At 40.1% G+C, this 26,386-nt stretch overlaps 2 protein-coding genes across 6 annotated transcripts in view; one reads left to right on the top strand and one right to left on the bottom strand.

Annotated features, from left to right (window-relative positions):
* alms1 (ALMS1 centrosome and basal body associated protein) overlaps window positions 1–26,386 on the bottom strand; it is a 62,673-nt gene that overhangs the window by 8,976 nt on the left and 27,311 nt on the right. For 3 of the 5 annotated variants that reach the window (XM_051381486.1, XM_051381476.1, XM_051381468.1), the window contains exons 2-7: window positions 4,413–4,572; window positions 4,075–4,195; window positions 2,101–3,970; window positions 1,758–1,917; window positions 463–1,644; window positions 7–122 (exon numbers count right to left, since the gene is read on the bottom strand). In XM_051381486.1, the coding sequence (XP_051237446.1) occupies window positions 7–122; window positions 463–1,644; window positions 1,758–1,917; window positions 2,101–3,970; window positions 4,075–4,195; window positions 4,413–4,572 (3,609 nt within the window). Of the gene's footprint in view, window positions 1–6; window positions 123–462; window positions 1,645–1,757; window positions 1,918–2,100; window positions 3,971–4,074; window positions 4,196–4,412; window positions 4,573–5,602; window positions 5,670–5,899; window positions 6,005–26,386 lie in introns of those variants that run through there. The other 2 variants (XM_051381499.1, XM_051381492.1) reach the window with 2 other exon arrangements.
* On the top strand, window positions 6,878–21,447 carry si:dkey-33c12.4 (uncharacterized protein LOC560112 homolog). The gene is made up of 18 exons (XM_051381730.1): window positions 6,878–7,251; window positions 7,533–7,585; window positions 8,439–8,514; window positions 9,782–9,933; window positions 10,148–10,231; window positions 10,325–10,381; window positions 10,496–10,696; window positions 11,575–11,778; window positions 12,325–12,379; window positions 12,467–12,557; window positions 12,648–12,789; window positions 12,939–13,043; window positions 14,290–14,398; window positions 14,495–14,681; window positions 15,584–15,658; window positions 16,115–16,217; window positions 17,328–17,434; window positions 17,855–21,447. The coding sequence occupies exons 1-18, from the start codon at window positions 7,224–7,226 to the stop codon at window positions 17,988–17,990; spliced, it is 1,965 nt and encodes a 654-aa protein (XP_051237690.1). The 5' UTR covers window positions 6,878–7,223; the 3' UTR covers window positions 17,991–21,447.

Here is a 26,386-nt window from a genome sequence, read left to right on the forward strand (position 1 = left end):
GTTTACCTTTATGGGGTTTTTTAGCAGCAGCTCTCTCTTGATCTCTTCAATCCGATTTCTGTCCTCTTTGTCCAACTCCAGAGGTTCACACTGCTCTCCTGATAACTTCAGCTTAATCCACTCTGCAACATATAAACATTAATGCTCGTGAGAGTTTATTAGACAGTATGTCAATATGGATAGCCAATGACTGAGCTAAGAATGAATTATCCTAATCCAGCAAGCCACATCAATGCATACAAGCTTGACTGAGTTCTGTCTGAGGAAATGAGCCTCAGTGTATCTATACATATTTTGAGGAAAACATGATTGGAAGTGTCTATGGATAAAGATGGATCACACATGGAAGTTAATTGTTTTGCAGGAGTTTGAAAAGTTTGTCTGGATGTTTTAATCTTTTTTTCCCCCCATGAAAACTCAAGATTAAGGTGTAACATTTCAACAACATGTGATTCCTCTTACCTCTGGCTCTGCTCTCCTCTTGGTCAGTGAGGCTGGGTGTACTGGACACCATGGTGGCTGGAGATTCACTCTGCAGTAACTTGGCCACTCTGACTGCCAGCGAACTCTCACTGCTCCCATCGCTCACCGCTCCTTGATCATTGTCCTCGAGGATGGGCGAGGAGGAGCTACTCTGTACAGGATCTTCCAGAGTAGTCTGTTTTTCCTCCTCTGTGACACCCGCCATGTCTGTAGGAGTAGAAGTGAGTTGTTGTGTACTCAGAGCTGGTAAAGGCGTAATAATTGGTGGCTGCGGTGGGACTTTATTGTCAGGGGGAGCAGCACTACAGCCTTCAGGTTCTGCCCGCCGGGCTGATTGGGAGAGGACAAGAGACGACCCTGGACCTCTACCAACAGTGCTATCTTGTGGTCTTCTGTATGCGCCTGTGGACATCGCAGGAATAAGAGGTTGTGTGGATGGATAATAAGGTGGCCCAGATGAAGTCATACTCTCCTGACCAATAGAACTTTTTCTCAGTTTCTCTGAGCTTAGCATGGAGTCGGACGAGGACCTGCCCCACAACTGGGAGGATTGAGTTCTGGGATCTCCAGTAGCAGAGGAGGAGGAGAAAGAGGAGTCCTGGAGCCTGCTGGTTTTCTTCCTCAGTGAGAGGAATATGTCATCATCAGAGAGCAGACGGGGCGCTGCAGGGAAGGCTGAGGAAGCCACAGAAGACCCAGCAGACACCACGTTCTCTGCCTGAGAGAGTAGCTTACGGATCTCCAACAAGGCCTTGGAGCTAACAAAAGAGGCTTCTGCGCTTTGCTCCATACTACGGCTCGTTTGCAAGGGCGACTCCAAGTCTCTATCCCCACACCTATCCTCGGTAGCTAACGAGAGGTCAGAGTCAAACCTGACCCCTAGCTGGATAGTATTCTGGCTGCTGGTTAAGCTGCTGTCTCTCTGCTGTTGCTGGATGGTCTGCAGTGTGGAGGGATAAGAGTCTTCATCAGGCTGGGAGGAGGATGCCAGTCTGTGTTCACTCTGGATATCTTCTGGATCGGATAAGGGAGAGGCCCGCCTGGCCCGCTCAGGGATGGATACAGCTGGACCGAGACTGTCCAGGCTAAACGTTATGGACATACTGGAGTCCACTGACAGGATGCTGGACCTGGAAAACTCTCCTTTATGGGTACTGCCACCTGAAAATAAAACATTGGACTATTTTTTAAATAAATAAAAGATACACTTAGTTCCTAGTACAAGTCAAATTACTTGTTATAGTTTCTGTTTAGAGCATCAGTTTTAAAAGTACCTTCAGGCGTTTGGATGCTCTTGGTTGGGGTTCCAATAGATCCTTTAATTGTACAGAGATCAGTGGGGGAGAATTCAGGCTCTCTGATTGGCCCTCTGGGTGCAAATGGAGTTAAGATTGTTGAGGGAGACTGGTCAATACCCAGGTTATGGAGATACAACTGCAAGAAAAACAAATACAGAACATATTAGAATCAGGAGTAAATCTTCCATGTATCTAACTGTTAACTGTTAACTGTAACGTTTATTATCTGCTGAAACTGACTAACAATAATACATTTTCCAATCAACATATTTCAATATTTTAAAGAAATCCAATCAATCATTTTCAGTTTTTCCATTACCGGAATTCGTTCTTCAATATTGAGGTCTCGGGGCCTCGGTGGAGGTGGTGGTGTTAACTGTTTTGAAGTCCAGTACGGGGCATAGTTATCGACCTCTAGGCTGACAACAGAAGAAGCTTCAATGGAAGTTCCTAATTTAATTCCACTGTTGTAGCTATCTTGAGAACTTGAGAGTGTCAAATCTCGATCAAGTGACACATCACTGAACTGACCGAGGCTCATGAGAGCCGAGGGTTGAACTGTGGCACTCTGCTGATGGACATCGCCCTGAGTCTGGCTCTTTTCTTTTTCTGTACGTCTCTCTGTCTGCTGATCTTTCCTGGCCGACATGACAACCGTGCTCAGAGAGGAGTGGGACTGTGACCTACCAAAGGGTGAGGCAGAGGGTCTTAGTGCAGACCCAGTATTATCTTTGTCACTTGGAGCACTGCCCACCGCCTCCCCTCTTTTTAAAGAGGAGCCAGAAGGAGCTGTGGAGGAGATCTGTGTCACATTCTGGTTGGCAGGACTTGAAACGGGAGGTTGTTGTAAACTCCTCGCCTGCTGACTCAGGATGCGATTCAGAGTGTCAGATACTGCATCGTAAGCTTTCTTTTTAGGAGAGATGCCAGAAAATCCTTGCAGTGCCAAGCTATCAAATAGTGATGTCTTGCCTGAACTCTGGTTTGCCCTCCAAGCATCTACTTTCTCCATATAGTTGAGACTTGGGAGAGACTGGACTTTAGCAGAGTTAGCTTCCTCTTTGCACTGATCTGATGTGTCTGGTTGACGGCCTTCAGCCACAGGAAGAGCTGGCTGTGGAGAGATCTCTGTGCTTGACTGATGTGAGTTCTCTTTATTTGATTCTATGGCAGAAAGTTGCCCTAATTTAGCCTTGACACTGGATTTGAGTGGGGCCTTAAAAATGCCCGGTGTGGACTGAGACTGTGGAAGAAAACCCAGGTAGGATCCATCAATCCCTGTTTGGTTCCCTGAGGACCAGAGGTCTTGCTCTCTGAGACCACGTTCAACGCCTGCTGAAAACGGCCCCGTCCATGGCACACCACCCACATTTGTTCTGGACACACTTGACTTGCCTTTAGATGTCTCCGCGGGATACGGCGTGAGAGATTGACCAGGTGGTGTTGGACTTTTCCGCTGTTGTTTTTTAGATTCGGCTTCACGACTGCTGCGCCTCTCGACCTCAGACAGTAGCTCTCTGTGTAACACTTCACTACTGTCGTCAGGTTGAGTGCTGCGGAGCCCCATGGTGATGTTACAGACCTCAGATGATAAATCTCTGTCAGGTTGTTGTGTCTGCTGCTGGGGAAGAGAAGCTTCACCTGGAGGACCTTCTCTTCTAACCGTGCTTTGGTCAAAGCCTGGTTTGCAAACTTTAGTGCTTTTATGGTCTTCGGTAAAAGATGCAGCAGTCTTCACAGAGGTCTCAGAGGCAGAGGAAACGGCACTACTACTGCTGCTTAGCATGCCAATATCTTTCTGAAGGAGTGCCAAAAGATGCTGGGCAGGAATTTCCTTACTCAGAAAGTATGTCTCATCTTCAGCAGTCTCTCCTACTGGCTTGTCTAATGGGCCAGTTAGTGTCCCAGAGTCCTTCTTCCTGCTACCTGTATCATCTCTGGATGGTACTCCCTGTTTGTCAGTGCTGGTAGTCAGTGAGGAGTGAACTGCTTCTTTTCCTCTTCCTTCGTCTCCTGGTGACAGACTGTGCTGGGACAGAGAGCAGCAGCTGTTCGCTCCGTCTTCAGACAGGATGGTTGCCTGGGCCAAAGGGTGCTGGGACAGTGAGGCATGCTCAGAGGTCTGAGTGGTGCAGTGCTGGGGTTGAAAGTGAAACCTCTCTGATGCCATGGAAATGTCAGGGTACGCCCTTTGAAAAGCAAATAAAAAGAGATCAGAAACTTCTCAACGTGACATGTTGTAGAAAACTATGTTTAGAGCCAATAACTGACTTTTGATTGTTTTTATTTTTACCTTAAAGCAGCAAATTCATTGTCACTTTGTTGAAATAAAGAGTATTCAGTGGACATGTGTTCCACTCCAGAGTTCGCAGGCAGCAGAGGAAAGGCTGGAGAGAGGTTACTGTCCTGAAAGTCTGATGATACAGAAAATGCTGAATGTTATCCACAGGTACAAGTTTAGGACTTACAACAAATAGTTTTTCATACCTACACAGATATCCTGAGATCATGAGAAAGTTATATCAATACCATGAGGCATAGTTTACTCATATTTTGAGTCAAAACAAGAGGTATACAATAGCACACAGACAGAGCAGAAGAGAGAGCGATATTTTGTGTTTTATTCAATACCTGGCTGCAAAGAGTGCCCCCACAGCTGTTGATGCTCCCAGCCATCTGTTTCCTGTCTGGCACAGCTTCGAGTTTGAACTCCCAGTTGGTTTATGGGTGTTTGCCCAACAGACTGACTCACATCTTCACCTGGTGGCAACTGAGGAGAGGCCACCACCCTCTGCAAACCACATCATCAAACAACTTACGGTTACTTTCCACTTGTGCCATTCAACGCTGCTGTATAACTGCACACATAAGAACAAGTCTGTAGGTCCCTGGAGGTGTTAGTGGAGAGGAGCGTGCTGCACAAACTGTTATCCATCCTGGAAAATATCTAACACCCCCTCCACAATCTGCAGGTCAAACAGCATTTGCATCTTCAGCAAGAAACTTATTCAGCTCCTTTGTTCATTCAGAATAATATCACAATGTCCTTTGTATCTATTATGCAACCTCACAACTCTAGATTACTACATTACAGACCTATTTGTTTACATATACAGTATTCAGTAAACATCTAAGGATAGAATATAGCATTATCAACTGGACTTGCACTACTAATGGGGACTGTCTTCGTACAGTGTATATTTAATATATAGTAGAGTTAGATTATCGTCCTACATTTAATGTATAATATTGACTTTGTATTTTATGATGTTTTTGATTTCTGTAGTTCTAACATATATCATTTGTTTTTAGGATTTATATGACACATCTCTTACTATCTGTCAAAGAACTGTAATTCCAATTTGGGATTTATAAAGTACTCTTTCAATCAGTCTATCTATCTATCTATCTATCTATACACTTTTTTAATTAACAGGTTTTTGGGAAGGTTATTCTAATCCGGACTGAGGTTTTAAGGACAGATGGTGCCATATGCTGTACAGATTGTAAAGGCCCTTGGTGCAGACTTGTGACCTGTGATGGTGGACTATATAAATAAAAGTGTTTTTACTATCTATCCAGGCATTTTCGTGGATATGATGACAGCCAAAATAACGTTAAACAACTCATGGGAAAATGACATTAAACTGTAAAATAACTGAATCCCAAATAAACTCACTAATGCACAGTCGAACCATTACTGGGTTAAAAACAAATCAGCAGTATTTGAGTTTAACTTAATTACATTTTATACATATTAACATATCAATAAGTTCACAAGCAAAGCTACAAGTTAGCTCGTTTCGATGGCAACAGGTTACCGTTGGCTTGGTGAAAGACACACGACAACACACGTTGAGTATAATCTGCATACAGACTGTGAAACGTTCACTTGCAACCGAGCAGTCGCCATTAACAGCGTTACTCACGCAATAAGTTGCGTTAAGTTCAAGAGGAGAAAAGTCGAGTTGGCCGTTGGTGAGTCGGCTAACAACGTTAGCACGGCGGTTAGTGCTGACAGCGGCTAACGTTGCGTGAACTTTAGATTTCACCGAGTGAGAATTGCGTGAAAAACGTACCGAAAGACGTCAACAACAGTGTGCGTGACTTAAATCTACCTGTGGAGGCTCCATTTGTTGTTGTTGTTGTTGTTGTTGTTGTTGTTAGTCCGCCACAGTGAGCGCGCTTCCTCCAGTTCGTATCCAAGGAGCGTTGCTAGGAAATGTAAAAGGGGGGGAAAACCCGGAAGCTCGCGCGGGAGGGCAGAGGGCGCGAGATTTGAACGGAATGACGTCAAAGATCGTCTATTGAACGGATGGCTCGTTTGCGTTTCCGTTAAAAAAAAAAAAAACACTTATAAACAAAAATAGTGCCCCTTCAGGTTTCTGTTGTTTAATGTTAACGGATATTATTTTATGTTATTTTGCTTTATTTTTGCTGTCTGATGTTGGTTTCTCTGTTGTGGCGGTTTAAAGTGTAGAAACACACGAGTGGGTCAATGTTTCACATCAGGACTCAGAAATAAAACAGAGTGGGAGCTCTGTAGTTTTTGCACCTCTCTGAATTTAAAGCGGATCATATCACATCTTGTGACTGAGGAAGTTTATTGATCAGGTATTGATTCAATACTTTTACTTACATATAATAAGACTATTTTATCTCTTAACATTTTGAGGGGTTTGATTTTTTTTTTTACTCTATATGCACTAGAGACCTTCTTTGTATGAGAAAATAAGAATGTATCTGATGTTTTAATTAATTTAATTTGACATATAACTGTCTTATACTATATTTTTACATGTTGCGTATTGCAGTTATACTATAATAATAACTTAAATAACTTTATTTATATAGCACCGTTTAAACAAACAAACTACAAAGCAGAATAACAGCTGTAAAACACAAACTAAATAATAAATATATCAGAATACAACAATAAGAGCACAATAGAAGCCATTAAAATAATGAATGAAAATAGAAGATAATACATATATATATAGAGAGAAAAATAATGTTATATGTCTGTTTTTTTATTAATTTAAAACGTATAATTCTTTAAAATCATCAATAATCAAAACAACACAAACCTTACTGTCAAAGGCACACAGGGACTTTAAGCCCTCAGTTGCACATTCAGGCACCTGCAGCACCATGACTGGCGGACACGATATCAAAGCATAGCCACCAAATTAACGCCAGTACCCGAAACCACAACAAAAAACAAAAAACAAAAAAAACCAAACAAAAACAACAACAAATTGACTGGAAGGAGCTTGTTAGGAGGCGGGAAGCAGCCTGAAAGCCTAAAATCAGGGCAGCGGGAGACCCAAGCAGCTCTCGGCTCCAACCCGGAAACAAGCAGACTCGTCGCAGTTGAACCAGACAGACACATTAAACACAGCCGCGGGAAAAAGAAAAAAACAGGGGAAATAAGTCAACACCATGCCCAAAAAGAAGGAGATAGTTAGAGGTAAGAGTGAAGCAGCGATTGTCATTTTTGTTTTTAATGAGCGTTTTAATATCGGAGAGAACTGAAGACGTCATTTCGTCCAATGTGCCGCTAGTTAGCTCCGTGGCTAGCTGGGTTAGCTCGCTAAACGTTGTGGCGTCTGGTGAGCAACCCAAGGACGCTGTTGATGTGTTTGTATGACCTAAACCGCTGCCTTTTGTTTGTGTATTTATATTTATTTATATTTATATATGTAAGATTAGTCATTTCTTTACTAAACTAGCTGGGGTTTTTTGTTTCAGCTGGCGCTCCTGTACCCAGAATACGAGAGGGATCGAGGCTAATGCGCACACATGTGAGTTTAATTCACAGAAAATACTTTTTATGTTTTGTTTATTTTGTTGTTTTTCTGTGGCATAACCGGTATTTCCAGTTCCAGTTCCTGTGCTGCTGGTAATGTGCCACCAAAAGCAACGCTGCTGACACATGATCTACCTCTGTAGTTGTCAGGCAGGTCACAACTGTCAGATTAAAGTTGAGATTATTGATTGTTTTATTATATTATTTATATTATAATGAATTAATGCAGAGAAGGAAATGATATGTGGGTTTATTACATCAAACAATTTCAGTATTACAACGTCAGCTCTTGTGTTTATTGCTCTGTATGACAGTAAAAACAAACTGTGTGTTTTAATGGAGTAAGAACAGATGATGGTTGATTTGTTTAGTCTATATAATGTAATATAATATAATATAAAAATAGCTTAAATCTTCTAATTTGCTTGTTTTTTTTTCCCTTGCTCTTTACCAAACTGAGTTCATTCAAAACAGTCCGAATATAGTCACTTTACAGTGATGTAAAACAAACAGCAAGTCCTCACATTTTAGAAGCTGCAACCAGAGAAGATTTAGGATTTTTGTTGTAAAAAAAAAATACATAAATTATTATTTTTAAGCAGCATAGTTGCAGATTACAAAACTACAAAGAAGTGAGAAGCCACGTCTCCATGTTACAACATTATCTACCAGCTCTTGTGGGAGCTGCTGAAGATAACGGCCGTAAACCTACTTTACACACAGCAAATCAATTAAAGGTTGCACAGTGTGTTATTTATAACAGTATATAGATAATAACCGTAGACGCGCCCTACAGCGTGGACACATTGATGGATGCATTTTCAGTCTCTGATCTTTGTCATTCCCAGGAAACGATGGTAGATTTCATAAATGGACGTCATCCTCGGAGCTCGTTCCTGGATGTCTTCGCCTCCGGCTTATTTGGTGAGTTATTCTCTGCGGTGGCTGTTGCTGGTTAGTTCACAGTGAAACGCAACAGACTAGTTCACTGGCACTCTGTTGAATTGCAAAAAAAAGTTTGTTTATTTTATGTAGAGATGTCGGATGTTCACTGCAGTGAAATCCTCGCGTCGTCTTGCATTCATTGTTGTATTTGGAGCAGCAAGGAGACGGCGTGTTGCTGCCTCAAATTACTTTGTTACCCAGTAAGAAGACAGGACCTCTGGTCTACTGGTTTTGTTGCACAAAGGAAGTCAGGATGTTTCAGCTTTGTTTTGTGGTTTCTATTTCAGTTCCAGGCTTCCACCAAATAGCTTGTTAAAGATTTTAAATATAAGTAACATAATATGCTGGTTGGTGATTAGGTTTTATCTCCTTCTCTGGGTCGACATTGGTTAAGAGCTACATGAGTTAGTGCTAGAGTATCACGGCTAGATAGTTGGACTTTACTATTGATTTCTATATATTGTCAGAAGTCATGAGACCAGTTATGAGGGTGTGGAAGGCTATCAGCTTCTTCTTGTGTCTGTAAACCACAGATTACATCCGGTTTAATGTTGCCACGCTGTTGATCTTGATGGAGCTGTTTGCAAAGGGTTGTGGGTAGCTTTTGATGCCAAGTGCAGGATGAGAAGACTTAAGAGATCTCACTTCACTTTGGAAAACCTGAGAGGATGGTGGCAAAGGGAAGATCCACCTGAAAACCAGTTCTGGTGGAGTATACTGGCCCCAGTTATTCACCAAGCTCATTCAGACTGATGATAAAAGTTCTGCTACCTCACATACAGTAATTCAATTCAATTCAATTCAATTCAATTTTATTTGTATAGCGCCAATTCATAACAGAAGTTATCTCAGGACACTTTTCAAATAGAGCAGGTCTAGACCGAACTCTTTAACATTAATTACAGAGACCCAACAGTACCACCATGAGCAAGCACTTGGCGACAAGGGCAAGGAAAAACTGCCTGTTAAAAGGCAGAAACCTAGGACAGATCCTCCGGCTCTAGGTGGGTGGTCGTCTGTCTGTCTGGGTAGCAGTAGGATTGTGTACTGACCCATAATGGAGAGATGTTTTTGCCCCATCAAGATCAAGAATCTCTCAGGAAGACGGCGATTAAATGGATTATGTGCCTTTTTGTTATTTTAATAATTTGATTGCAATCTCTCTGGGTCGGTTCAGATGACTCATGTGTTCACTTGAAATGAAAACACTAAACGACCTCCTCGTGTTTGTCTCCATATCTCCCAGGTTTAGATTTTTTAAGGAACCTGGATGGAGACCTGGAGGACGACATCATATATTCTGATGATGACGATGATGACGATGATCACTTGTATCCACACAATTCTGCTCACAGACCTTTAGAACCACATCCCCGAATAAGACAACTCACTGACGAGGTATTTTATTACACGTCTGTTTCACTTCTTTGAAAGTGAAACCAGAAAGCTATTTTTTATTTCATCCCTGAGTTGTAACGTGATATAACTGACTGACTCGTGTAGTTTGTGGACATTATATTTAACCTCAAAACAGAAATGTTACATTTAGCAAATTGGCGTGTGTTTCATTTCTTCTGGGAATTTCTTGAACTTATAGTTTTGTTTTTTTCAGGAGGCAGATAAACATGCAAAAGAATTGATAGAAGAAGAAGAACGACGAAAAGAGAAAACAGAGAGGAACAAGCGTAAAAAAATGGTCAGTATGAGCGTAATTATTAGGATTTAACCTCCATTTTAACTGTTGGTGTGGTTTTTCGTGGCTCACAAACACGTCTTCTTTCTGTTGCAGCGTAAAAAACAAAAGAAACGATTAGAAAAGGAGAATGCAGTAAAAGACATTTTACCTGTAAGACTTGTTTTACTCATATTGCTGTGAATAACAACAAATAAGAATAAGTGTAAAGTAAAGCATTATCAAAGCCACATTGATTACTTATAATCTCTTTTTTTGTCATCACAGGAGGAAGAACAAGGGAAGTCAGACTCCTCAGAAAATCAGGAAGAAAATCCGGTTATTGAAAATAATGCAGAAGCAGATAAATCTCCCGAATCTGGTAAAACACAAAATGCAACAGAGGAAGTTCAATGTGACGAGAGCGGTGGTAATAATAAAGAAGAAAATCCTCCAAAGATGAATACGAAAGAAAATGAGGAGCAAAAGGTTTGTGGACATTTTTACTTTTTTAAAATTTGTCACATTGTGTAGAAAGTTTTCTTTAAATGTATTTATTTAAAAGCTAGTGCAGATATAATGTCTCAACAGTAATTCAATGGATGATATTCAAATACAAAATGCAAATATACCTTAAAAAAAAGAGAGAAAACCTTACTATGTGATATTATTATTATTATTATTATTATTATTATTATTACAAAATAATTGTTTAATCACCAGGATTTGTTTTGAATTGATGCATTATAATATTTTTTAAACTGGTCTGTAGTGTTACTGACTCACTCTAAGCTGAAAGTGTTAAGAGACCGGTGTTTCCATGGTAACTGGAAGTGACACACACACAAAAAAAAAGATCAAAACATGGCTCATAATTTCTGATTTTGTTTTTACAATGTTGTCAGAAGGGAAAGTGCTTCGACAAACTAGAAGTACTGAGACGCATAAAACCACAAAAAGCAGTCACAGCAGCTCACTGCGATTTTATGTTACAGGAAGTGTTTTGTGGTGTTACATTCCTCGCTGTATTCTATTATTATTATTATTATTATTATTATTGTATAAAGTGTTTTTTTTAATTTAAAATTGAATTGACCCAGAATTGATAGCAAATGACTTAAGATGGTAAAGAACTTGGACAGCTTTGTGCCACAGGTGAATTTATCTGTCTTTCTAAAATCTGACTATTAGCCACCGTCATAGTCTGTCTTTGTGAAACTGACGCCAGATTTTTAACATTTTTGGTCCAGTTGAATCAGCATCTGTAAAAACATCTGGACAAATATATTGGGGATGAAAAAATTAGTGAGTAGTTTGTGTACGATTATCCTAAAAACCACCACCTTGTGTTTCATTGTCCTCCGCAGGATTTGGATTTAAATAATTCATATGCTTCTATGGCTAAACCGGTGCCTGAGGAGACGTGTAACCACATGCCTGCGAGAGAAGGAAAAAAGGAAAAAACAGCTAAAATACTGGAAGTTGAGCAGTTGAAGGAAGAAAAGCCAGAAGTTGTGGAGAGACCCGGAATTCAAAAGAAGAAGGAAGTGAAACAGGAACCCAATGAAAAAGTGAGAACACTGAAAACATAGTTTTTGTGTTTCTAACGGAAATAATCGGATCCTAATAAAAGGTCGAAACCAGCTGTCACAAATATAATCCCTCTCTGTCATCACTTATGACCCACTAGAAATGTGTGGCGGTGTCTGTATCTGCAGAGACTGTCCTCTGCCTGTATTTCCTCAAAGGGCGTCAACCTTTAGGCAGTGGGTGTGTGACCCTCAACCAATAACGACGTGCAGGGTGTGAGAGTGAGACTCTAAAAACGTAGTGACTTAAGTGCCAGATTGTAAGCACACATCTAAGAGGAAGGGGCCTTCAAAAGATCAGCCAAGAAACACTAAAACCAGTTTTATCCTTTTTTAAAAGTCTGATTCTTCAACTGTATTTGTGAATACACCATTTTTATTTATTTCATGTGATAGAACAATAACTGGTTGGGCCTTTTTTAAAATCATCACAACTTGGTGTCTGACAAGCTGCGTGCAAATTAAATGTTTCCTGAAGTGCTCGGCATACTTCAGACTAATGTGCTCCCTTTTTTTTAATTTGAACAGAAAACGATGGATCCCACTGCAAACGATCTTGCAAAGAGAAGCAGAGAGCTTGCTGGTGAGTTATCTTTCCAGTAACATTTCTTTTATTGAAACTCTGACAAAACAAACACGTTGAAGGTGCCGTCCTTGTTCTTCCTTCCAGGTATTGGAAATCGTTTGGCTGCCTCTGGACAGTACGAGATGGCGGTGAAATACTTTACGGACGCCATTAAATACAACCCAAAGGAATATAAGTAAGTCTTAAATTGATTTCAGCCTTCACTAAAACAACCAGAAGTAGTGACCATTTTATGACCTTGAATTATGTTTACTCTGTTTTTCAGGTTATTTGGAAATCGGTCCCTTTGTTATGAAAGAACGCAGCAGTATGAAAACGCTCTCAGGGATGCTGACATAGCACTGTGCATGGAGCCAAACTGGATAAAAGGTTTATTTAGGAAAGGGAAAGCTCTCTGTGGGCTCAAGGTAAATCACTGCACCTGTATCCCGTTAACCTTGCTTACACTGCTCCTACTCGTTCAGGGCTGTATAATATCTCTTCATGCTGCAGTTGGCTTGACGTGTTTTAATGCGCTTCATTAATTTATTAATGATTTCTCCCCTCACATCTCCAGAAATACTACGAGGCCTCGCTGATCTATAAGGAGGTGTTACAGCTGGAAAGTTCGAGCGTTGAAGCCACACAAGAGCTGAAACGAGCACAGACGTTGCACCTCATGGTAGGAGAAGTTTCTGTACAGCATTTACAAAGCAGATAACTACAAATAACTTGTGTTATTGGCTCCAAACAATTGAACATCATTAACATTACACAGTTAATCATAGGAAAAGGAGGATCAGGAAAAAAATAGGTTTAAGAGTGCGAATGCTTACTCACTTCTGGTGCAGTTTGTTCCCTCTGCCATTTTAATATTTCACTCAGTTTCGGTTCACATTCACAAATTTCATTTAAATGAGAGGGCGCACCAGTAGCAAGAAAACCAGAGAATCTGTAGGGCAAATTCTTCCATAATATTGAGAGTTGCTAGCTCTCTGAAGAATTAGGAACCCGGTGTGATGAATCAAGTTACTCATGCAGCATGGAGAGAAGACCACAGCATAGATGTTCTCTCTCTAGACTTCCAGAATGATCTGCTTTATATACCTTTCAGTACATCCAAACAAAAATACATCTGGTATCCTATTAACATACTGCTGTAAATCACATATGAAAGGTTTTAGGTCTTTAACACAAATGGTCCTTTGATCTGATCCTGTGACTGTGACCAGATTCTTATCAGTCATCCCCCCCAACCATAACACCACAACACCCCTAAACAAACCGTATCCATTTACTACCCCATCTAAAACATTCATCTACCACAAATCAGTCAGATAAAACGTTATCTATAAATGTTTCCTCAGTGCTTTTACATCCTAAAGCTAAACACACACCACCGCAACGCCGGATTTGGTCCCAATACGGTGCAACGTTCCAGCTTTGAACATGCTTGTGTAAAAGGGGCTTTTATAACCGTGAGTTCTGTGTTGAGACAAACTATTTTTCATTGATTAATAGATCCATGTGAGTTTGGACAGCCCTGTGAGGAGTCACAGCTTAACTCAATCTAGAAACTCAGCTGCTTTCCACCTTTTTTGCTCCTTTGTCATTACAATAGCAATCCAAGTAACAGTGAAGTGTAACCTGTCTTATCCAGGAAAGCCCAGAATTCAATTTGCCTCCTACCTCGTGAAGCAGACATGTATTGAGCCAATGTGAAACCTCTCAGACAGACTTCGCTGTGGGACACAGGATATAAATTATCTGTCTTCAGGGTAGTTGTCAGAGAACGCTGATGCAACCTGTATGTGTGTTTCTCTCAATGCTAACCAGCTGTATTCTTGTACAGCTTTAATTAAAGGCTTTAATGTCTGTATGCTGGTATCACGTCCGCTTAGGAGATTGTTTTTGGACTTCCATTTTAGGAAATGGGATTCACCTGGGCGCAGAGCTCTGAGGCCTTGAAGTCGCACGCCACCTTAGAGGAAGCTGTTGAAGCTCTGTTTAGTTGTGACAGTAATCCGGGTCCTAGAGGTAAATGTCTGAAAAATGTTTCTTAAATATCACCTGTTACTTGATGAGCGGTGTCCTGGTATTTGAACTCTCGTACTGTTTGTTGGCTCTCTGCAGATGTCGGTGCAAGTAAGAACAAAACAGTCCCACCAGTGGTGAAGGTAGAAGATGACGATGAGGGCGAGTGGACTGTGCTACAGACGAGCCGTCCCAGATCGCAGCAGATCAAAGAGTCTGATGCTCTGGGCCAAAGCAGGTCGAAGTCTCAGTCGCCGACCCCTCATTCAAGGAATTCAATGAAACCGTAAGTTACATTATATTTTAAAATGAATAATGCACCAGGGGTCACCAAAGCTTCACTTGGGGGTCACAAGGCCTTCTTGATTTTTAAGAAAACATATACACACTAGGTCTATATCTTTTTGTCTAATTCTGTAAAGAAAACTAAATTAAATTGTTTGCTTAGATATTATGTTTGATTGTTGAAAAATACACAAACCTCTTAAAACCACCAGACAACTGACCTCTGATGGAATATTTATAGGAAAGAATCAGCTCAAAATTCATCCAAACTGCTCGTTTTACGCCATTGTTTTCACAACTTGTAATAAATAATAATAATAAGAAGAATATATCACTTAGTGATAGATAGGGGATCCTTAAGGGGTCCTTTATCTATCACTTATCTGGTTTAAAGTGACACAATGTCCACCTCATCCAAGGTTACCTAATGAAAGTTGTAGACACCTGAAGGCGATTCTATAAGCTGTGTCACAACTTTAAAAAGTAAAGATTATGGAAAAGTCAGTCATTATTTGTGTAAAAGATTATATTTATCATACGATACCTTCGAGAGGTTGGGATCCGCTGCCCTGATGTTCATTGTATTTGTGTAATTTTTCAAATTCTGTTTTAATTCTGTAGATTTTTCTTGCGTGCGTCAGTTCGCGGAGCTCAGTTAGTTCATTAATTTACTACTGTATGCATTAATAATTAGTCCTGAACATAAAGTGTGGTGCATGATCACAATACTACATTATAATAGCTAATTTTTACATATACAAACTGTATTTAAGGTGAGTACCTGTGTAAGAATAGACTGGACTTTTTTGGTTTTTAAGATAATTTGCTGAATTGTACCAGAGTGGTGCAGAATAATTCTAAATTGTTTTGTTTTTTTTAATCTCTCTTCTGTTTTGTTTAAAGGGAGCTTTTCTCCGTTTGGGTGGGATCCTTGGCCCCTACTGTCACCTACTCGACACTCCACGAGCTCTTCAGCAGGTGAAGCACTACAGTCCGATCTCCTTCGCGGCCTCTGAGCATGTTTTTTTTTGTTTGAGGGCTTCACTCAGTACTTTGTCAGAATCAGATGTTGTTCTGAGTTTAATGTTTCACGTAGATGCAGAAGGTTTCGGCAACAAGAACACAGAGTGAAAAGGGTGGCTTGAAGTATGTAGAATAAAAGTAATGTAACAGCGAGAACAAAGCAAAGATATTTCACAGGTGCAGCTTGAGTTTCTGGATTTTTCTCCTGTGTTTCATTTAGAAAAAACACAATATAAATACACTGACATATTGATGCTGTGATTGACCATTTGACCATCAGAAGGCTCAAGTGTATTGTGAATTGATGTGTTGATTTGCCCTTGTTGACCCCAAGCCACAAAGCAAACTGCCCTGCAGGGATATTACAGGTTGAAGCTTGTGTGCTTAGACACTTTTCTCTCTCTATCACAGAACTGGGGCCGTCTACAGCATCAAGATGCTGCTGGAACACCAGTGTGCCTTTGTGAACTACACCAGAAAGGAGGACTGTGACAGAGCCATCCAGAGTTTTAATGTATGTATCTGTTTACTTTAAATGGTATTTACATGTTTGTTTAGGCATTTAGCTGATGCATCAATCTCAAAACCACTTTTAAAACTGTTAAAACTGTAGAATAAACTCAGGTTGTCAACAGTAATGTTCATTTAGGAAGTTGTTCAGTGTCTATTACATTTAACACTAACCAAACTCTTCAGCTGGAGCCACAAAATTAAGGTCTTGAATACATTTGAAACCTTAAAAAAATTAGTAGGTTGCTTATATTACGGTACAGACAGCAAAAGCCCAATGATTTATATTTCCCAGGCAAATGTAAAATATTCCCTTTTTTAAAGAAGTCAACCAGAAAACCTTTTTTAAGGTTGCTTATATTCACTTCTTGGCAGGTTCTAAGTTGAGCAGGAAGTTGGAGTCTATGGGTATAACTTGTTTTGATTGCGTTATTAAAGTTGTGACTGACAACCGCAGCTCCTTCACTCTGTAAAGTTATTCATGCTTTAAAGTCTGCTTCTCTCAAACTGCGGCATTATTTTCCCATCACACAGATCAACTCTGACATAAATCTTATCAGTTGTTTCTCTGTAAAGCTTCTTCTCTCCTCTCTTTCTAAGCTGTGTGGCTCTCCAGTATAGCTCTGTTCACTGTCAACCTAAAGCATTTCTTTTCCAACAGTGATTTTAGGTAAATATGTTGTTAAAAAGATAAATAAGTGTAATTAAAAGTCAAGCTTTTCTTGGACTTTAGTCAGTAGTAGTAGTAGTAGTCTGGCCTTTTTGTGGGACACAAGAACACATTCACCATTTTCTGACATTTTATAGACCACATATTTAATCGATTATTAGACAGAATAACTGTCAGATTAATTGATAGTTGTAGCTATAGATACAACGCTAAATAATAACCGTGTGTGGGGGTGGCCATAGCTGAAGAGAAAGAAGTAGTGTGAGTATGTGTGGGCTTTTCAAGTATTTAAATAGTGAAGCAGATGTTCAGAATCGGTTAATATGAAGATCTGGTCCTGGTCTGACCAGGAGTACGTCAACTACTGCACTCTGTGAGCTAAAATTACCGATGTTTACTTCTGTTTATGTGAACATGTTTGTTAAATGTCTGTTTCTTCTGCAGGGACTGGTGGTAGAGGGGGCTCCGCTGTCTGTGCGATATCCCAGTAAAATCCACACTGGACTTGGTATGTCCAAATCGGCCGCCACTGACCCCTACTCGCGCCCCGGGTAAGAACGTGATATTCTTCTCCCTTGTATTACAAAAGCACTTTGGTTACGAGTTTAGATTGTTGTGACATTTTATTTTTTTCTACTTTAAAACTGAGTGGATTAAGTAGGATTTTTTTTTTTTTACCATATATGCCTAGGATCATTTATTGTTAGCTTCACACTCACAGGACTTCTAAAAAAAAACACGCCTAATTTCTCTAATGCAAAGTATAGAATTACTAATATTACATTTTCTCTGTTTTATATTAGTAGATTTGTTTATTTGTTCACATTATTGTTTAATTATTATAGGTAAAAAAGGAACCATGCTCCTGATGTTAACAATAAAGATAAATGTAACACCCCTGCACACTCAACTTTGACATAGACTCCCTAGAATTGAATCTTGAAGTGAGAAACTGTTTTCCCCTGTTGTAGCCCGTACAAGAAAGAGTGCTTTTTCTGGAGGACCACAGGCTGCACGAGGCCGGACTGCACCTTCAAACATGTCCCAGAGAACAAGAACATCGACAGGGACAAATTCACCAGTAGACTGGGAAATCTAGGAAATTAAAAACTACGAGCATGCGTCGTCTCCTTTGACATTTGACACAATGGTGGAGCCAGACTGGGCTGCTTTTAGTCACCTCGACTTGTCTTTGTTTTTGGTTGTTGTGAAGTTTTGGCTGCAAAAAAAAAAAAAGAATAGTTGTGTTTTGAATTTGCCACGTTGTTTTTGGAAATGTTCACACCATGATGGCCCTACCATTGTACGAATACAAAGGATACAAAGGACACATCAGACTATGTTATACTACTGTATTATAGTAAGAATTCATGTGCATCAAGCTTTGAGCATTCCTTTGCAATATGCTTTTGTCAGGGATTACTTGTAATTATCTAATCTGTTTAAAGATTGTGTTAAAACACTTTATTTTTTTTACTTTCTTGCATTGTTTTAAATTTGATTTTAACAGATTCTTCTGGTTTTTTTTTTCAGTCACCACTAGGTGGCAGCGTTACCTTTTATCCCTTAACTTGGGGGCTACAAACTGTTCTGCTTTCATTTTAAAGGCTGTGATTGATGAGTAGTTGTATTACTGGCACATTTATTGTGCCATGTTTAATTATGAAACTGTACTCTGTAATTAGGCTGCTGGGACATTTCATGTGCAGAGTGACTAATGGTTCAGTTCAGTAGTTCTGTACATTACGTATACATTTTGTAATGGCATGTCTGTTGCAGAATCTGTTTAAGTGTAGTGATGTGTGGAAACAAACTATCATACAATAAGTGCCTTTTAGTAGCACTGTGGCTGCAGTTTATCATAGGTCAGTCCAGAGGGAATTAAAAGCCTCAACTTTGAGAGAGTTAATGTGCCATACAAATTGATATATACACACACAGTACAAGACCAAAGACTTGTGTAGGTGGAGGAGTGTAGATGGATGTGAATCACTACAAAGAATAATATAGTCAGCCTCATCTCAGCTTCAGGCCGAGCACAGTCTGTGAGCAGGATTATTCAAGCCTCAGCATGTAACTCGGTGTAATTTGGGATATCACTATGAGGTCAGAGGAAGCTGTGACTTGAGGATGAGAAAACCCAGTGGTCTTTCGCTGTCCCCCCCACCAAAACGTCTCCGGATTAATCCCGGCAGCAGCTGTGTATCCTGTTGCAGTGTCCTTGAGCGAGGAGCTCTCTGCAGTTGTCTTCGCCTGAGTTTGAGCAGACGTGCCAGTTTAAACGCCTCATAAGTAACTGTTGTCCCCGCAGGTTTTATCTAAAGCGAGGTATTTCTCAGCCTAAAATACACCTTTCAATCCTCCATACTGTGTCTCCTTGCCATTAATGTGCGTGGGATTTGTGTAGACCCCCCCCCTTCGATAAAGCGCAGCAGGTTTTGTAATGTGACTCAAGCAGTTCAAGGTCACTTTTGTGACTCCTGTTATGCAATGTGTGGGGTGTGAATTACAAAACCTTCCTAAAGAGGTGAATAATTACCTAAAAATGAAGTTGGAGTGAGGGGAGGGGGGAAAAAAGAAAAGTTTAAGGCATTTAGCTGTGAAAAGTGCTTACTCTTGACCTTACAGACAGAGCAGCTGTAGTCGTGGGCATTAATTGGCTGATGGTGGCATACCTCACAAAGCCCTTTTGATCTGTGTGAGATTTGAGAGCATGAAAGGCTTGTAATACTAATAACATGAACTCTGGTTGAACCCATAGGCAGCTCTGGGACATGCAGTTGATACATTACCAACTCACAAAATGGGTCTATATTTAATCTTTGTCCGCTTGGCTTTGCCCTGCTTTTAAAAAAAGAAATGAAAAAAACCTGTTCAAATGCAGATAAAGACTTGATAAGACGTTAGGGTTCACAAACCGGCTGGAATCAACATCCCACCACTCCGGGCTCGGACAAAGCCAATCCCTCACTTAACTAAAGCAAACACCAGGAAGATTAAGTGCATCTTGTTAAAAGGCTGCTTGGTTTGTGGAGCTTTTAACAGATTTCTCTCTCTTTCTCTCTCCCTCCCCAATAGGAGTGAAAGGGGAAGCAGAGAAACACTGTAACAGAAATTAACCAGCAGACGTGACATGTTGCTCTCCCACTCTTTTTTGCTTTTTGATGTATGGCTATGCAGCAAAAGAAAAATCCTCCCTCACCCCCCCCCAGAAGAGAAGTGTTGGGTTTGGAGTAATTGAATGCATTGCTTTTAGCGCAGGGATACATAATCTAATTTTTATTCTAATTCTGTGGTTTTCCCTCCGCTGGTAAATAAACTATTGATGTGACATGAGGGAGTAGCTGACTCACGCTGTATATCAACAGTCTGATTTGTTTCTAAGGCAGCCAGTATAAATGCTCCACTGCTCCCCACTCGGCTCGCAGGCCTCTGCTCAAACTTCATAACCTCAAGGCTGCTGCTGTTTGCTTGTCCTCTTTAAAGGAATGACACTTCAAACATACTGTGTGTATTTTGGAGCCTTCCAACAGATTCTTGTAGTAAAAGCTTTGCAAGTTTAAAGGCCTTGAAACTTGTGGTCCTACATGAGCACGCATTTTTCTGTTAAAATTAGAATAGTTTTGGTTATTTCACTGTTCTGTTTGAGCTGTTTTCACTGGTTTAAAGTGGGCAACAGTCAATGTTTAAATCAAAATCAGATGGCTGTTGTTGGGTTGTTACCTGATGTCGTTAATCAAACGTGATAACACATGTAATAAGTCCTTAAGAAGATGATTAGCTGGGCCTTTGAGTGTTAAAATCTGTCTGTTTTTTGTTCAAAACTTTAATTTATTCAGTAAGGAATATTTAGAGAAGTTATTTACTTATAGAGAAATAGTTGAATTTCATTTTCAGGGGTTTTAAGACTTCAAATCAAAAACAAAAAGAAGCAAAATGTTGCTCTTTATTAATCATATGTCAATGTTTTTGTTCTATGATGTGATAAAACATGAAGAATTTTATTTAAAAATATCTAGATTTTAATTTGCTACTACTGGAAAATCCTGTCTTATAAAAGTGCCAAGCTGACCAACAATTTAAACGTACAATTTTTGGACCAAACTGTTGTGTCTGCAGATTGTAATGAGTATAATAACCGAGATCAACAAGATGTTATGATGGTGGACTCAGACAATGGGGGAGGCATCTGGTTCACTGCAGTCTCTTTCCAACCCGTGCTGGATTCCCTTTGTTGCACTGTGAAATGAATACAGTAATTGTCACAATGAGAAATTGACCTTCTCTTTAATCTAGACACAGGCACCCTTAACATGTTAAAATAGCGCAAACCCAATTAGGGAATTGATTGCTTGCTTTCATTTTCCTCATTTGCATCAGGGTCATATAGGGAAGATAAATTAATGTCTAGTCTTTTGTCCACACTGTCGTTCCTGGTTACCGAGTATCTATTGCTAAGAAATGAGCAGGAGGAAAAAGTCTTTTGTCTCCCCTTGACGAACTCATCTCTGATAATCTGCTGTTAAACACATACAAGAAATAAAGACCTACAGAAGATTTAAAAGTCCTCTTTCATTCTGCTGTACAAAATACACAAGTTTACATCGTTTGATGGATCATCCAAAGGGCAATATCAGTGTTTATGCAGGTTTTTTTTTTTTTTTTTTTTAGCTCATTCACACCCACATAAGCCATATTTAAATGCTGAATGAACGTGATTATCATGTTTATTGGTGAAAGAAAAGAAACTCCACTTAAAGGGTACATTTTTCTCATTGTCAACAAATCCCATGAAAAGGCCAAAACCAACATTGCATAAGACTAGCTCAGCACTTTTCTGCTTCTCTACTCCATCTCCTCAAGCCCACTGATTCCTAAAAATAAATCTAAGTCTTTATATTATACTTTCATTTACAAAAAAAGGCTCTGTAATTTCCTAGAACAGGTAGAGCACTGTGGTTTATTCAGCAGACGCTTGTCAAATAGTAGTAATTGGTGCATATGTTTGGGACTATTTTCAGCTGTGGATTATTACATTTTTAGTGTACTGTGAGTTTGTTTTTTTTTACAGCAGCAGGACGGCGTATGTGGGAGTCAAAACAAACATCGCCCCGTGTTTGTTCAGCACACTAGAGAGAGACAAGAAAGGCAAGGAAGAGAGAGGGGACGAGACACATACAATACATGACGAAGAGGAAAAAGAATAAAATACTTTTGTTTACATTGTGAAGTTGACAATGTTGTAGAGGAATTAGCTCTATCAGGACTTGTTAATAGTCCTTTCTAAAATGAGTTTTTCCAGACGTTATCTGAACCACTACAGTGCTCAGTGCTTTTAAATGATGGTCAGTAGTACTATAATGATTACAATAACTGTAGTTAATGGGTTAACACATTAAAACACTGGTATGGTCCTTTATAACATCAGCGTCTTCAAGTTCCTGCACATGAAGTATGTTCAGTTAGTCTAACTGCATCCATAATGTACATTCCTGTTTCCTTTCCAGTGGAATGAATTATTCAACAGTGCAGGTTTTTTAATGTGTATATGTGCACATGTTTATGTTCACACAGAGACTGTAGGGTGACAGGGAGGATAATGGCATTGACTCCCTTTGTTGTCTTTGCTGATAAATGGCAGTTTAAAGGTTGAATCTCACATCTCTTTCATCTCAGTCAGACGTGCACAGGCACAAATTCTGCGCGTTGTCACTTTATTTTGTTCTTTGTCTCTGATCGATTGAGAAATGGCCTGTATGGGAGCAAAGTGTCATTACCATGATTAGAAGCTCGTAAACAAAAAAAAAGGCTTCTGGGTTTCCAAAGCACACACCGTGATGTAAAGCTGGGCATGCCTCGACTTGTGTTTACTCAAGTATTTACATGTCTTAATGGGACAAGAAATATGTGGCCTGTGTGCAGAAGGAATCATTAAAACCTCCCGTCAGGTTGTATTTTATCTTGCTATCGACCTACATATCTGGAAGTAACATGTACAAGGGCATGAAAAATGTTGCAGCCCGTAAATCCTCTCATTGTTGCCTCAAGGAGTTTGACTTCCAATAATTGATGCCCATTTCCATACATCACCCCAATCCTCATTCCCCGCCAAACTCTCAATGCTAAAATGTCACGTGGGCCTCTTTCACACATTGTCCAGTGGCTGTCTTCCGTTTTGTGTCACTCATTTTTCAGAAACCATAGATTAACCTCCACGACACCGAACAAAATAATGTCACCATTAATCTGCCGGTTATTCCTCGGACAGTGATTTATAACAGGAGACACTTGTAATAAAACTTTGCCCTCCAGGCTTTTACCAAACTGCGCGCTTCCTGTACAAATGAAACCTGCTTCCTTTAATACAGATAATGCCGAGTGGTGGCATGTCAGCTCTGTTAAAAGTCTTTTATTAAGAAAGGTTTGGTGTTTATGAATGGGTAAGGAGATACCATTTACTCCTTTAAACCCATCCATCTAGCCAAATTTATCCTCATTACTTAACCAGCTTGCACCACGCCAAGCTTTATTGTTTAAACACCTTGTGTACACGTGAGACAAGGCAAACAAGGTGGTTTGCTTTGTAATGTTTACCACCCATTTAAGGAGCACTGAAGAGGCTGTTTATCTCTCTTCTGGTTATAGAGGCTGTGTAGCAACCAGGATGTCTGGGACGATTTAAGACTTCCTCCTGCTCACCCGCTTGCTTTCCCTGTTTGAAAATGCTGCAGAGGATCCATCTATTCCTCCCGTTGTAATGAACCTCCCTGGGGGCCCGGGCGCACCATGTGAAGACGCCTTAGTACCAGAGCGATTCATTACCTCGGAAATGTGAGCTTTTGTTCCGTTTTCAGCAGAGCCCCATTAATCTTGGGCTGCCTCCTGGCATGCAGGCCAGGTACTGCTTTGGTAATTACAGTTAATCATCATTCAGACGTGCACATGGACCGCGGGCTCCTCAGTGGTTTCCATGCAGGGGCAAATCTACCCCGTTACACTGTTGTTTGCACCCCCCCTTCCCTCCAACTGTAACTCTGCATCCCAGTTGCACCATAAAGAAGCCTAATTTCTTTCTGGTTTTTTTCTGTTTTTGTTCTGGTAACCGAACCACAAGAGTTTTGGTAATTGTGTCCAGAAAGGTTTGACTCCAGTTGTGCAGCAACCTCTTCCTGCACAAACAAGTAAACATGCTGTCTTCCGCCTCCCCAGCCCCCTCTAAACATTTACACTATCCAGCTGTCAGTGTTGCGTAGTTACTGGAGCCTACTGTTCACCTGCCGTTTATGATTGTGATTAATGGACAGATTACAAGATGGATGATTTTCAGGAGCAACAAGCAGAAGGAGACCATCTGTATGGTCTTACGGCGGAGGGACACGTGGAGGCCGATAACTTCATCACCCAGGGTTTCCTACTGTCACTGGAAACACGGAGAGCTATGTTAGTGTTTACATTCAGAGCTAAATTAATAAATATATTATTCCTGTAGCTGAACCACTTTGGTCTTTAGTCGGAAGTATCAATAATTGGATGGATTGACATGAAATTATTTAAAGACAATCACGGTCCCCAGAGGATGGATCCCACTGACTTTACCTCTTTTGTTATCATGAGATTAACATTTGTGGTTTTAAATAAAAAGTCTGTGATACATTGCTCAAGAATTTGGTACAGACCTTAATAACTTGATTCTCTTATATTTTAGTTTATAGTCAGATACTTGCAGAACGAATCACATTCCCATCAGCCTCGAATATACTTTGTGTCAAGCGTTAATAAGCAAATGTTAGTATGATACACACTAAATTAAGATGGTGAACAGTATATATCTGCATGTTAGTGTTTAGCTCGATTACTTTTCTTGTTTTTAAAAATGGCAAAGATTTCAATGGTTCCAGCTCCAGATAATATTTATGTCTTAAAAACAACTTTAATGTGTCAATTGGGATTTTACACTAGTTTCTGATGTTTTATAGACCAAACTATTATAATGAGTGTAAACAATAGTTAATTGCACCAGTTTCTTTTTAATTTAAATCCCCAGTAAAGTTATGGAGAACAATACAAGCTCGGCTGCTGGAAGATTAAACAGAAAGTGGGAAAGAGGATTTTCACTCTGAGAATAATAAAGCGTTACTTTTATCATTTATCCTTTAATATTCAATATCTCTAAAATATTCAGTCTACTTTTTGGTGTACCATTTTATCTAAAGTTACCTCATCTACTTCTGCTACAGTTAGTGATTACCTGTTACCCAGAATGCCTTTTAACTCCGAGAATGTGCCCGACGCTTTCATGTGTAGGTTATACTCTACATACAGGTACTGATAATATAGTCAGAGCGAGAGAAACAGGGAGAAGTCGCTTATAGAAGAGACAAAGAGCAATCTGTGCGCCCACAGTAGGAGGAAATGTACCAGAATGTGTGTTAAGGGTCACAACTCTCATTTTGACAGCTGAATGTTGATGCAATGTGGTGGATTCACATTCACATTCAAATAATTGCTTATAGATCCGAACTGGTGGTTGTTTACGTGTATCTTTTTTTTCCTTTTGAAACAAACCTTCTCATGAAAATGCATCCTTTTTGTTCCTTTTTTGTTTCTGTTATGAGTCACCTTGTAAGAGAAGGTGTCACTTTTTTTTTATGAAAATGGTTTCACAACAAAACCCTTCAGCTGTGTACTTCCCCAAAAGAACATCCAGTCAGTCATCCATTCAACAGATTAACAAAAAAACACCAGCATCTAGGGAAACCATGAAGACTGTTGATCAGCTCCCTGCACATTCCTCTAAAGACCAGCCACACAAGCTCTCGGGGTATTGATTAACATTTTAGATATGAGCAAAGAAGAGAAACACTGTGTGCTGTTCTATTAGGAAAACAAGCCCTCAGAGGTTTGTTGTTTGTAATTTGAATGAAGATAAAAACCCATCGCTTAAAGGCTGCGGCATCAAAAGGAGATAGTTCTAGTCTGGATGACCTCCTTTTAAGGAGAACAAAAAGCAAACTCAAACAAGACCGTGCTGTTGTTTGAGTTATGCTTGATTAAAAAAAAAAAAAAAAAAAAACCCCACAAAAAGCAGAGATCGTAATGATGGCAAAGTATGCTGAAGACATTTGGGTCCCGTCTGTCGGAAATGAGCGAGGGTAGTTGCCCGTTATCTGATGTCAGAACAGGGTGGAAAGCTTTTCTCGGGTTTGTTTTGCACCTGTTGGGTCGAGTGTTGTATACAAAGAAGGAAGAAGCTGGAAGATGTCCCGACAGTGTCGTCATCCAGTGTTGCAGACTCACTCATGCATGCACATCTCTCTTTTTTTCCTCCCCTCCCCTCAGCCTAGTCTGATTTGGGTCAATTCAACAGCACAGAATGACTGCATGTTAGCAGACTAGATCCTTACAGGACAATTATAGGGATACTCTATACTACTACTGTATTTATTCTTAATGTCAACAAATCAATGTGCTGAACACGTACACATCTTTCTGGTTTAGGTGCA

Source organism: Dicentrarchus labrax, unplaced genomic scaffold (genome assembly GCF_905237075.1).
Source record: "Dicentrarchus labrax unplaced genomic scaffold, dlabrax2021, whole genome shotgun sequence".
Lineage (NCBI taxonomy): Eukaryota > Metazoa > Chordata > Actinopteri > Moronidae > Dicentrarchus > Dicentrarchus labrax.